At 42.3% G+C, this 14,178-nt stretch overlaps 1 protein-coding gene across 1 annotated transcript in view; it reads right to left on the bottom strand.

Moving 5' to 3' along the window:
- Positions 1-13,803, bottom strand: part of LOC137434827 (neuropilin and tolloid-like protein 1) — a 123,309-nt gene extending 109,506 nt beyond the window's left edge. Inside the window, exons 1-2 of the mRNA XM_068127959.2 lie at positions 13,602-13,803; positions 12,822-13,086 (exon numbers count right to left, since the gene is read on the bottom strand). Of these exons, the coding sequence (XP_067984060.2) occupies positions 12,822-12,843 (22 nt within the window). The 5' untranslated portion in view covers positions 12,844-13,086; positions 13,602-13,803. The remainder of the gene's footprint in view (positions 1-12,821; positions 13,087-13,601) is intronic.
- Positions 13,804-14,178: the final 375 nt, after the last annotated feature.

Raw genomic sequence — 14,178 nt, 5'->3', positions numbered from 1 at the left:
GCTGATAAAACCCCTTAAAATCAGATAAAAACCCTTAAATCTGATTTTAAAACCTTAAATCTGATTTAAAAAACCCTTAATATCTGATAAAAAAAACCCTTAATATCTGATAAAAACCCTTAAAATCAGATAAAACCCTTAAATCTGATAAAAACCCTTAATATCTGATTTTTAAAAACCCCTTGATATCTGATTTTAAAAACCCTTAATATCTGATAAGAACCCTTAAAATCAGATAAAACCCTTAAATCTGATAAAAACCCTTAATATCTGATTTAAAAAACCCTTAATATCCGATAAAAACCCTTAAAATCAGATAAAACCCTTAAATCTGATAAAAACTCTTAATATCTGATTTTAAAAACCCTTGATATCTGATTTTTTTTTAAACCCTTAAAGCCGATAAAACCCCTTAACATCCGATAAAAACCCTTAAAATCCGATAAAACCCTTAATTTCTGATGAAAACCCTTAAAATCCGATAAAAAACCCTTAATATCTGATAAAAACCCTTAATATCTGATAAAAAAAAACCTTCATATCTGATAAAAAAAACCCTTGATATCCAATAAAAAAAACTCCTAATATCTGATTTTAAAAACCCTTAATCTGATTTTAAAAAACAACATATTTGTACGCGCCACACAACAAAACACACGTCTAAACAGCAATTTACGAAGGGAGATAAACAGCTGTTTAGTTGTGTGCATCTAAACAGGCGATTAGTCTGTGAAACCCCGCCCATATCTCCAACATCCAATTGAAATGATGCACGAGCATCAAATCAAATTACCACGGACAATTGTTCCAGCGGATTCAGCACATTGCTCCTCATTGTAGGTTGATGCAGCTCATTTTGCACGAGATTCAGCAGCCAATTAAATGATTCCTTCAAAATATCCATCCATTCCTCCTTCGAGATTATCTATCCCTCCTTCCACTCATCAATCCTTCCTTCCAATCATCTACCCATCCTTCCCCTCATCCATCCCTCCAACCACTGATCACAGAAAATACAATCTCTGTATCCGAGCTGTGGTTCCCACAAGTATACCACTCTAGGTAATTTTGATTAAAGTGATCGATGATTGTTACTGAAACATCATCATGTTTTATGTTTGGGTTGTGTACACGGTACAAAAAATAATTAATGGCTATCTATTTATGTATGCAGATCTGGTGACGTTTTGCCACTCCTTCCATACACTTATGGTGATTGTAAAGTTAACTTAATCTGCCAGGAAGTACATGAGAGAACAACTGCAGTTCTAACTATTCCATTTTTGCCGCTTGTTTGCTTCAAGGCCTTAAACACACTCTTAGAATGGCCTCCCTGATGTGTAAAAGTGTCTTTGTTATTTAAACGCTTGTGATTAGGTTTTGATTGCGCATTAGATAAACACTCTTCAGCGATTGACAATTAACTTTGAATGGGTGATCATCCACTATTAGCGATTCTACTCTTAAACGCCTTTCATAAATTCGGCCCATAATTACTTTCCTAAAGATCCCCAAATTCAATGAGTACAAAAGTCACAGCCAACAACAATACAGCTATAAGTTAAATGACGACTCTAGATGCGGCAACTTAGCTCAAGCAAGCTGTTCGTATAGTAAACCGCAGAGGGTTATACATTGGTGGAAGGTTGATGGTGAGCATGGTAAAAAGGATCTATTCCAGAGGGTGCACACAGGATGAAGCCTCCTGGATTGTCACGTTTTACTACAAGTCCTCAGAAGGTGAAGTCCTCATATCATTGAAGCATAGAGAAGCATCCACTGGTAAAGCTGTATCACAGAGGATGAAGATAGGAACTCCAAGCTATAATGGATGTTAGGAACTCCAAGTTAGGAACTCCAAGCGATAAAGGATGATGTGTAGGATAGGAGAGTGTTGTAGGGACGAATAAGCTCTGAGATTATGCATCAGACAACCAGCCGAGTGCCATCTCCAAAGTGGCTTGTAAATCACCTGAAATGGCACCAATGAGGATATAAAAGGAGCAGCTTTGAAATCTCCACCGAGGTAACAGCAGTGAAATGTCCGACAGGTAGGTGCCACGAATAACAGGAGTTCAGCGAAGAATACCTCACAGGGTTTTTTTTTTTTTTTTTTTTTTTTTTTTTTTTTTGTATACAATATCGAGGCTCGTGAAAGAGCGAACATTAATCACACAGAAAGACAAACCGACACATAAAACATATAACATAGGGAGCGGTAGACAAGATGGGGAGAGAGGGGGAAGGACACAAACACAACATTTGAGAGCAGGGACCGAGAGACATGGAGACATCGAGAGATCTGAGAGAGGGCGAGGGCTTTGGGGGGGGGGGGGGGGGGGCGTGGGAAGGGGGCAGTGGGAGAGGTATAAAACATATGGACACTGCCAGGACTTCCAGGAAAGAAGTTGGAATTTCAAACAAGGTGGATCTGGGGTGAATTAGCGGGGGTAGAAAAGATCAAGGTTTTGGATGGGGGAAGATAAGAGATGGTGGTGAACAGCTGTTTTAAAGACCTGGAGGGAGGAGTGGGATTGAAGGGAGTGAGGGAGTTTGTTCCAGAGGCGGGAGAAAAGAGGAATGAAAGAGTGAAGGTGAGCGGAGAGCCGAGATTTCGGCAGTTTAACCATCAGAGGGTTGCTGGCAGATCTTGTGCGACCTGTAGGAATATTTGGGGGACAGAGCACAGAGAGAGCTGGGGGTGCAAGGCCGGAGAGGAGTCGGTAGAAGACAGAAAGACCACCTACCTGCCTGCGGTGAGTGAGTGAAAGGCCCTCAGAGATAGCTTCATCGCGGGAGATTCCAATAATTCTGAAAGCTTTGGTTTCAACAGCGTGAAGCCGAGCTAGGTGTGAGGCAGGAGCACCGGCCCATAGGGGAGAACAGTATTCCATTGAGCTGCGGATGAAAGCCTTGTATGTGGTGAGGAGCTCAGGTGTGCCGAGGAAGGACTTCGCACGACGGAGGATGCCCAGTCGGCGACTGGCTTTGGAGGCCAGCTTGGAAATGTGGTTTTCCCAAGAAAGATCATGGCAGATAGTGAGACCCAAAATCTTGAGCGACAGAACTTCTTGGAGAGGATTGTTGAGAAAGTAGATGGGAGGGTTGTCCAGTCGATCCTTTCGGAGAGACATAGTAAGAGTGTGAGATTTGTCAGGATTGAAAGACATGTTCCACTTGTTTGACCAGTCTGTGATTTTGTCCAGGTCTTCAGAGAGTGAGGAGTATGCTTCTTATAGGGTATGCTATAAGAAGCGAATCTGAACCTCCTCAGATAGTGTACAGTGGATTGAAGTTGGTCTGTGTGGTCAGGGAGCAGGTGAGTCACTGAACCTGCCCAAGTTCTCATGCATAAGACCCCCGATTCCTCCTTCACTGATTATGTCGGTTTTAACACCATATGCACCGCTTCAAACAGAGCATGGCAGCTCAAGAGAATGTGTCCATCTTCTCTCTTCATTCTTTCCATTTCAAACTCCTTCCCTTTTTCCTCGTGTTGTTGTTGCAGTTATTTTTGTGACTTGACAGGAAATTTTACAGCCAATATAATGTATAACCTTCACCAAGTCAATATAACAATGTTTCTATCCAAAACATTGTGGAGATACAACTCGAAAGATTATACAAGTACACCACAACACCGAAAATACCTCATCAAATGAAGAATAGATACAATCCATAAAACAGTTGTGCAAAATAAATCACATGTCACGTGCTTTTATGGAAAACTGATGTTGTACTCCAAGTTTATACTGGTGCATCTGTCAATCTATAGACAAACTTGAAGACAAACTTTAACTCGCTACGATGAAACTAAAAATGTTTAATGATGTGGAGATGATGCCAGGTGGGCACTTGTCATAAAACTCTCCACAACCCAATGAACGAGAATAAATACTCTGTTGAATATGTTGTAGTTGAGGAGAGCCTTACACCCATCCTGGGACTTAAGACAGCTGAGCAGATAGGTCTCTCTTACTCCTCCGAAGAGCTAATATCTGAAACCTCAGCATCCTCTTGCTTCCCACGGCGGTTAGTATACATCAAGTAGCACATACCGTCCTATTGATTTCCTGCATTATTCTACCTGTCTGCCAACAGACTGACATTAGCCTTCTTGAGCAGGATTCGTTCTTCACTCAACATTGCACCTCATCACAGTGGACCATGGCAATGTTGAATGATTGTCGACTGTAACTCTCAAAAACAATTACCCTGAATTATTCCTTACCAAATTGGGCCTACACCACCTAAAGGTTGACACAAAAGTGGCGACAGTTGTCTTTCCGCCTTGACTTATTCCTATTGCTGTCTGCTCCAAACTCAAAGCTGAGCTGGATTGATGCCAACTTAGGGGTCATAGTTCTGGTAGATGAATCAATTTCATTGGTCAACAAGATCACTATGTTTTATACATGGTCTATGGCTCGTAATGCAGCTGACACACACACACACACACACACACGAATACACACACTTGGACACACACACATGGATACAAACACTCATACACACACACATGGACACACACACACACACACACACACACACACACACACACACACACACACACACACACACACACACACACACACACACTGACACACACATGGACACACACACATGGACACACACACTGATGAGACAAACACACAGCCACTGAGCTTAGGGGAAGAGCTACTGCCACTTCCCAGGATACTCTGGGTACCAGTGACGTCATTACAATGGTGCTGCTTTTCTCACCATACTCAGTGGGGCATTTCCTCAGGAGGAATGTTCTCCTCCCCATGGATGTCGATGGGAATTGTCTATGCTCTAACCTTTTTAAATGCTGAACGTCAAGCAAGGAAGTAGCACCTACCATTTTTAAAGTGTTTGGTATAACTCAAATCGGTCCAATCCGGATGGATGTTTCTTTTTTAGAAGACACCATCTCCTTACTGGATGACCGTTGGCTCCCTTCGGGAGCTCATCCGCTCTTTGTCAGGTGTTGTTTTTTAGTCCTGACAGGTCGGGATATTTGAGAGTATTGACCCTCATGAGCACAAGCAAGGCCTTACTTTGCAAACATTATTCTCTTCCTATTACTTTTTCGGACCTGCTACAGTTGGTACAGATTGCTGTCACTGCCTTTCAAATTTTCGGTGTAATCTAAGGTGTTTGAGTGGCACGAGAGAGCTACACATTCTTGTGTGCATGGAGGATGATATTGCTGTGATTCTTGGACCCACTTCACAGCAAACTTCGTGACAGGCTGCTAAGCAACCACAGACGACGTCTGAGATGCTTAATTTAGGTAGGGTCCAGCGTCAAAATCTTGCTTTACCATGCCGGAAAATTAATCAACCCAGACAAGGACTGTGTTTCCCAACGTTCCACTACAATTAATCAAAACGGCAGAGTGATACCGGAAGTGGAAAGTGCACTATGGCTAACCACAACAAAACGGTGAGGCTGAACTTACTGTCAATATCCACACACTGTTCTAACCAATGGAACGATCAGGAAGTTTGAGAAATGATGTTTGGAGTTCCACTCAAAGGGAACATATTAGATTTAGGGTAGGCAAGAGACTGATAGTGTAAATCAGTGTGTCGTGGCCAGTGCATCCAGGAAATCATATATAAACCATATATGTGTGTCCAGGAAACCATATACTGTAAACGTGTGACTGCTGCTCGGTCCATTCACTGGCCCTCTGCTGCACTGTGATCTCAGGTCGTTCATCCTCGCAGGATTAGTCCATTATTGCAGATTTTTCCTAGATATGCCGACCAACCTCTGCACTTCAGTCCGGGTATTTATGAGCATCGTTTTGGCTTGGGCAGAAACCCCATGATCCGGTCACTCCTCGATTGTTTCTCTCCGTGATCCGCCTTATGCCATTGGATGCGTGGGCTTTGGTCAGTGAGGAGGCGTGGGCTCGACGCCCTCCCCCCTTTGACATTTCCCCTACGACCCGGTGTGGCTGGTGGGAACAGCGACTCAACGGCATGATGCGGTTGGTTTCCAGGTGTTGAGTGACTTTGTGGTTGCTCGTGCGGCGGCTATTCAGTCCTTCCACTCAGCAGCGCTTGACAGGTTTTGACTGTTTTTTTTCTCTGTGGATTGCTAGCTTGGAATGTGAGATTTGGCTGTTGGTTTTGTCATGTTGGTTTTGTAATGTTGAGTGATGTAAAGCATGTATGGATGTGCTAGAGAGAGAGAGAGAGAGAGAGAGAGAGAGAGAGAGAGAGAGAGAGAGAGAGAGATAGAGATAGAGATAGAGATAGAGATAGATATAGAGATATATATATAGAGAGAGCGATGGACAGAGGAAATCTAATTGGAAGAGACACGAAGGGGTTTCAGTCTTCTCCATAAACACAACACATTTTCCATGGATATGAGGGTAGAGGAAATTTAGCTACCTAATATACTTTGGATATAACTACACTCGGTATTCTCGTGCATCCCGGGGTCTCTGAAAACCGTCACAATATCGTCATTTTAGGGGACCATGGTCGAAACATGGAATTGCCCCTGCATGCTGCAGAGAAAAAGCGATCACACTCTAGAAAGGTAAAGTACCATTTTGCAAGAGTGAAATTACACTTATGCATCACTTGATAATGTCGGAAAATCTGCAGTTAGATCAAGAAAAAGTCAACAACATTAAGAGGTTGTGTCCCAAAATACATCGAGGGACTCCAATGCTACTTCCGCACGTGAAACTGTCTTGTGAGATTTCTACCCCGTCTGGCTGATGTGATTCAACCACTTCAAATATAACAAAAATGGATGTTATAAGTCTCTCAAGACAGTATGTGCAGGTGAAAGAAATGGTAACAAAGGTGTTGCGTCTTATGACCCTCACAAAGAACTGATTCTTGAAAATGATACAAGTGAATATGGCCTCAAATTTGCACTGTTCCCAATCTGGGCACTAATCAACAAAGGAGCACTAATCGATGCAGGTAAAAGGTACAAATATAAAAGGAAATGCTTGCTGTCAACTTTGGACAATAAAGGTGTCACCACTACACGTATGGGTGATATGTGAACAAAATCACAGATGATGAGCTATTGTAGCCATTGTATGAAACCCCTGTTCAAAGGCTCCCAATCAATTCCAGACTGCAGTGCTCTGAGCTCAGAAGTATGACTTCGCTCTTAGCTACAAACTGGGAAAGCCTAACCCTATCACAAACACCCTGTCATGAGTGACCCTAGCAGAGACACAATCAACATTCATAGTTGTAAACAATCTCTTTTTATCAATATGAGGTGGCTGCCACTATTGCTCGGGGTCATTATTGGATCTGCCTGGTGCTGCCTTGAGAAATTGAGTGCGTGCCTGAGACACATCTGTGCTCTGTATTGATTCAGTCATTAAATCTGTTCTTTAAGTTCCATGTGGTTTATTGTCTCTGATGTCTGTGCTGATCCTGGATATGTAAAACACTGTATGTGCTAGCTTCATATTCAGTGCATCTCATTCACTTCCTGTTCACTCCAGCATTGTGCTTCTTGAATTTTATTGGGCCCCTCTTCATTGTACTTGCTTTGAACATTCAGTGGATTTCACTCACTTCCTGTTCACTGTATTTGCTTTGCACATTCAGTGGATTTCACTCACTTCCTGTTCACTGTACTTGCTTTGCACATTCAGTGGATTTCACTCACTTCCTGTTCACTATACTTGCTTTGCACATTCACTGATCTCTATACTAACTGGATTGGAGGCTCGACGCCAAATCAACGCTAATCGGTCCATTCGCTGTGATGTCACCGGAAGTACATTTGTCGCCATATTGGTTCCCCCAGAAAATTTGCGTCCGTTCATTGTCTTTATCAAAAGACAATGCCTGCTATATTTTATAAAATAATTTAATCGAAATTTCAACAAAACATTTTTTTTTTGTTTGTATACATAATCGAGGCTCTTGAAAGAGCTAACATTTATCGCACAAACAAATCAAACAGACAAACAAACCAACAAAGTATATAAAAAGGGGAGCGGTAGACAAGATGGGGAGAGAAGGGGAAGCACATAAACGCAACATTTGAGAGCAGGGACATCGGGAATGTGTGGGAGGGAGAGGGCTTGGGGAATGTGTGGGAGGGAAGCAAGTTGCTGTGAGGAAAGATGCCGTCCTGTACACATGTTGCTATTTTATATTCTGTATTTATAATTTATCATAATTTGGCAATATCCTGACGTGTCTTGGAGGAGAATAACAAAAATATTTACGATGACCATCATGTTTCTCTGCCCAGAAGTATAACTCAGAAGTTTGTTTTCACTATACTCTTCTGATTCTGATTCTTTGCTAAATGGATGCAATTTATTTTCAATGGTACTCACTTCAGTAAGAATATTGTGCCATGTGGAATGAAAAAACAAAACAAAACCAACACTTGACCCCAAATATGCTATACAAGTATTCACATACCAATTTATTTTCAATGGTACTCACTTCAGTAAGAATATTGTGCCATGTGGAATGAAAAAACAAAACAAAACCAACACTTGACCACAAATATGGTATACAAGTATTCACATACCAATTTATTTTCAATGGTACTCACTTCAGTAAGAATATTGTGCCATGTGGAATGAAAAAACAAAACAAAACCAACACTTGACCACAAATATGATATACAAGTATTCACATACCAATTTATTTTCAATGGTACTCACTTCAGTAAGAATATTGTGCCACGTGGAATGAAAAAAACAAAACAAAACCAACACTTGACCACAAATATGGTATACAAGTATTCACATACCAATTTATTTTCAATGGTACTCACTTCAGTAAGAATATTGTGCCATGTGGAATGAAAAAACAAAACAAAACAAAACCAACACTTGACCCCAAATATGGTATACAAGTATTCACATTCCAATTTATTTTGCAGATCCATGTTATATTATCAGCCATTAAAAAGTAAACGCAGTCCTATTTTCCTATTCTTTAAATTTTGAAGAATATTTAATTACTATTAATATTTAATATTAATATTAATATTATTTAATTTAATTTATTTAATTATAAATAATTAATTAATTATTTAATATTTAATATTATTATTTATTATTAGAATATTTAATTTATTTAATATTTAATTAGAGGGAATTTAAAGAATTTAACATTTAATTATCAGCATATTTCCTACGAAAATTCCACCTTCCCACTTTATTTTATTCCATTCCGAATTGATTTTAATCCGTTCCAGGGTTGAAAAAGCATTATTACAGGATTGATGAAATGCCATCGCACGCTGCTTACGGTTATAAAAACCGCAGCGGTCGATTAGATTGAAGAAGAGGAATCACATTACATCGGTAAATGACATTCGTTTTGGGGAACGGTGGGGGAGCAAAGATGGCGGACAAATGGCTTCAAAAAATGAGCTTCCCTTCCTATCCAGTTAGTATGGAGATCAGTGTGCACATTCAGTGGATTTCACTCACTTCCTGTTCACTGTACTTGCTTTGCACATTCAGTGGATTTCACTCACTTCCTGTTCACTGTACTTGCTGTGCACATTCAGTGGATTTCACTCACTTCCTGTTCACTGTACTTGCTTTGCACATTCAGTGGATTTCACTCACTTCCGGTTCACTGTACTTGCTGTGCACATTCAGTGGATTTCACTCACTTCCTGTTCACTGTACTTGCTTTGCACATTCAGTGGATTTCACTCACTTCCTGTTCACTGTACTTGATTTGCACATTCAGTGGATTTCACTCACTTCCTGTTCACTGTACTTGCTGTGCACATTCAGTGGATTTCACTCACTTCCTGTTCACTGTACTTGCTTTGCACATTCAGTGGATTTCACTCACTTCCTGTTCACTGTACTTGCTGTGCACATTCAGTGGATTTCACTCACTTCCTGTTCACTGTACTTGCTGTGCACATTCAGTGGATTTCACTCACTTCCTGTTCACTGTACTTGCTTTGCACATTCAGTGGATTTCACTCACTTCCTGTTCACTCCAGCCTCGTACTTTTTGGATGAATTTCCTGTTTACTGTACAAACCTCATGATTACACATAAAATGGGTCAAGCTAGTTTTGGACATGATAACTCAATCGTAAAATGTACAAGCTTCTTCATCAGTCTTATAACCAATCAGATCTAAACCAAGCGATTTGTTTTCCCTCCACAATGTATTTTATTCACTGAAAGTTGATAAGAGGAAGTTTACCGCCATGGGAAGTGGGCTGCGACTGACGTTTCGGGTGAAAGCCCTTCATCAGAGAAAAGGCTTCATTCTTGGCTCTGCGCACTCTTTGCCATTTTGCTCGGCTGATGGATCTACGCTCAAAACATCTTTTCCACGATGATAACCTTGCGATTAATCCATTTGCAGGTGAGGAAATCCATTGTCTGTCGCTCTATCCCGTCCGTTGACCGAGACCGATACTCGTCTTCACAAAGAGTTGTATTCTGTGGTTTATTTAACCAACCACAGGATGTTACAGCACATATAAACTTACATGTTCTACACCTACAGGGACACCATTTGGTCTTGAACATTCACATGCGAAATCAATCGCAGGGAAGAACTCGGTATCTTAGTATCTTCCGAAAGATAATGTTGGACAGAGCGGCCTGAAAGTTGCTTCACCCCCTCCCCAGCAAAGTTGCTTCACCCCCTCCCCAGCAAAGCATTCGTTCTTAAACTATTTTAATAAACAGGTTTTGTCGTGCAGTATTTAAAAATAATTATTCACTCATTGTATTTGTTCGACCTCCACCATTCCCCTTGCATCACTGAATTCATTGCCAAGTCCTCTTGGACATATTCTGTAGCAGTTATGGAGTTACCTGTGCGAAAGAGGCCATGAATGCTACTACAATTGTTCATTTGTCCGATACCGGTTTGTCGACACTTTTCCTTGATGAAGCCCCACAAAGAAGTATCTGGAGTCGTTAGATCTGAACTAGTTGGTGGCCACAGAAAGAGAGCTTTGGTGTTTGGCCTGTGTGTTCCCTTTCATGCACTCAAACACAAGCAACCAACTGCTCTTCAACAGTGTAACAACATGTGTCCATCATGCCTATAACTTCCTCCTGACTCCCGTGTCACTGAGTCAGTGTATCCGCATACCATGGCAGGGGAGAGTGGAGGGGAAGGGATGGGGGGAGGAAGGGAGGAAGGAGAAATTCAGCAGGGGCAAAGCGACTTTCAGGCCACTCTGTACAAGATGAGATTGTGACAAGGTTATTCCTAACCCTAACCCTAACAACTCGGGTTAGGGTTAGGGTTAGGGTTAGGGTTAAGTTATTCCTAATCCGTCTATGGGGATTCCTTTAACCCTAAGATTGCAGTGGTGTATTGCAGACCTTTCTAAGCTACTCATATAGAAGACATACACAAACTATGACACAGGACGAGGCCATTCAGAACATCATGATCAATTGTCACTCATTTGGTATGGCACGAAGCCCTATTACCATCATTCCTATGCAACGTCTGGGTTCATGGAAAATTGAGCTGATGGGGGTGGGGCCGTGTAAAATGTTAATGTATTGTAGTTATAGTGGGGCCTCCACAGGACACCACAAGCGAGGGAAGAGCGAACAAGAGATGGGAGGAAACACAGTAACCTCCAAGTATTAAGAGAGATGCAGTGGGAGCCAGCTTTGCATCCGCATCCCAAAGACGTCGTGCTTTGAGAAACAGCACCCCTTTCCAGCTTTGCGACCCAATGGCAGATTTATTTTCGTGGATTAATAGAGGACTGCATATGATATGATGGCCTATAGATCCTAGAGGTACAAGTACTCGCTTCTAAGCTGTCTACCCTGGGTTTTGAATGTCGGCCCAGCTGTAAACTGTCATCCGGGTGTTTCACAGACTGGATGATTCATCAATGTGTGTGAGGTCCCTCTGCTGGAGGATGGGCATTAAATCCTGGGCAAGCCGTTTGCCAGCATTTGTTGGTGACTGTTAAAGAAGAGGAGGCCTAAGCGAGCTATTGCCGTTACCATGGCAAAATTCCAAATCCCTGCCCTGACTTCCAGTGTCAGAGTGGCGACCCCATCCAGGATTGTAATCCCAGCCATGGAAACTGTTTCAACAAAAGGACAGCAACACCACTCAACACTCTGTATGGTTCATGATCATGATCATGATCATGGTTCCTGATCTGATGTGGTTTGATCTGGTTTGATATCCCATCAGACTTTAACCCAGACTATACAGCTTAATTGGAGCACACTATAGCAACTGATCTAACCCACACCTTTAAACACACCACCAGTCGTTGGTAACCTGTCACGTCAATGGCCTCTACACAATTATTACTAAGATTACTGGATTTATATCTCGCCAGCTGCTGAGCACAAGTTATTTTCATCAATCACAGGATGGACATCAAGCATGAAAATGAAAAAAGGCAGACACCAAGAGTTTAAGCTTTCCAGAAGGTGTTGCAGGTTAGCAGGTGCTAAGCTTTCCTGCAGGTTATCTTGGCCAGGTTAACATTCTCCCTTTTCCTCTGTTATCTCTAATCGATCGCACGATCCTATACAAGGTGTACAGACAATTCTTCAACCCGTGAATTATTGATTGCAATTGGATTTCCTTTCTGTCCCCAAAATAGTTTTTTTATCGATAGAGCAGTTCAGGTTTTTGTGTGATTAACCACAGGAGCAGGTAATCATTCTGCAGACAAGAGACAACCGCAGTGTGAGGTCTCAGGAGGGGGCTACCTATGGGGCGTACTTTAAATAGAAAGGAGAATGTAAAAAGATCTCCGTATTCTTGTTATAAATGAATGATTATTGCAACAGGTAAAATGAATGAGAAACACCTTACCGCGCAGGTTCCCTGGAGGCATATTTGGACTTCGGGAATCCCAGAGGGTTCAACTGGAATTCCTAATCCTTCATTCATGGCAGGAAGCAAGACATACAGGGGGTTCCGAGCCAAGGGCGGTCAGGTGCATTCCACTTCACACAGCCGTGTCCCTCTAATGTGGCGCTCTGTCCCGGTGTCTCCATCTCCTTCTCTTGCCCTCTCTCTGGCTCATCATTCCTCATTTTCCTGAACAGTCTCGCACATAAAGAAACCCCAGACTGACCTGAACAAAGAGGTGAGAAAAGAGGACACATTTAGGATGAGAAAGAGACCAAGACGCATTCACAGATTTGCATTCCCTTCCCTCTTTCCAATTTCTACCTGTCTCAATGGCAAAAGAGCATGCATAGGAGCATGCGTTACCTGGAGCGATCCAGTGCATACGAGAATAGGTGGAACCACCAGGTGATAATGCAGATAATGAAGTATTACAGATGAAGTGCAGCGATGGGATTCAATGAGGGAATAATGGAGAAATGGATGTTAAAGGAAAAAATGGTTTTAGAGACCAAGGGTAAGGGAGTGATGGTCTAATAGGATTGGCAATTAAATGATTGGTCTAATGGTATTGGGTGGGTAAACGATAGGAGTAATGGGGAAGAGTGAGATAAGAATGTTGTGATAGGTGTTGCTAGAGCCTACATGGATGATACAGCAATTGAGCATGTTCAGACATCCATGATGAATGATCTTCAAAGACCTGCATGAACACATCTGGCCAACCTCAGTCTCTCTCACCTCCTCTCTTCAAAGAGCTGCACTCCAATCAACGTCTGAACGCTCCGCCGGTTTAATCCTCGCCCTGCTCTTCTCCCTCCGTTTTTACAAACACAATTACTGTTTCTTCCCTTTGCTTCCAAACATTCCCGATCAGCCAGAGCTGCAGTATGGGCACAGCACCAGCATACTTGTTCTCTCCGCCCAGATCGCTCTGTTTCTCAACCACAGTATCCCTTTCTCTCCTCCCTTACCTCCCTCCTCTTCCGGTCCCTCCTCCACAATGCCGTCAGAGTACTCTCTTTCTCTCCTCTCTCTTCCTTTCATCCCCCCTCCTCTCCGTCCATCCTCTCTCCTCTCTCTCTCTCTCTCTCTCTCTCTCTCTCTTCTCTCTCTCCCTCCCACCCTCTCTCTCTGCACCTCTCTCCATCCCACCCTCTCTCTCTCTGCACCTCTCTTCCCCTCCCACCCTCTCTTCCCCCCGATCCACGCTCTCTGTCCGACCCCTTCCCTTTCTCGCATCCCACCTCTCCCTCTCTCCCAACCATTCTTCTCTTCTTTATCTGTTTTTCGTTTTCCACTCCCCTCTATTTCTTTT

The sequence above is a fragment of the Myxine glutinosa genome, chromosome 9 (assembly GCF_964187855.1).
Source record: "Myxine glutinosa chromosome 9, kmMyxGlut1.1, whole genome shotgun sequence".
NCBI classification, from domain to species: Eukaryota; Metazoa; Chordata; class Myxini; order Myxiniformes; family Myxinidae; genus Myxine; species Myxine glutinosa.
The sequence above is the reverse complement of the archived record's forward strand: the minus strand, read 5'-3'. Positions and strand labels throughout refer to the sequence as shown.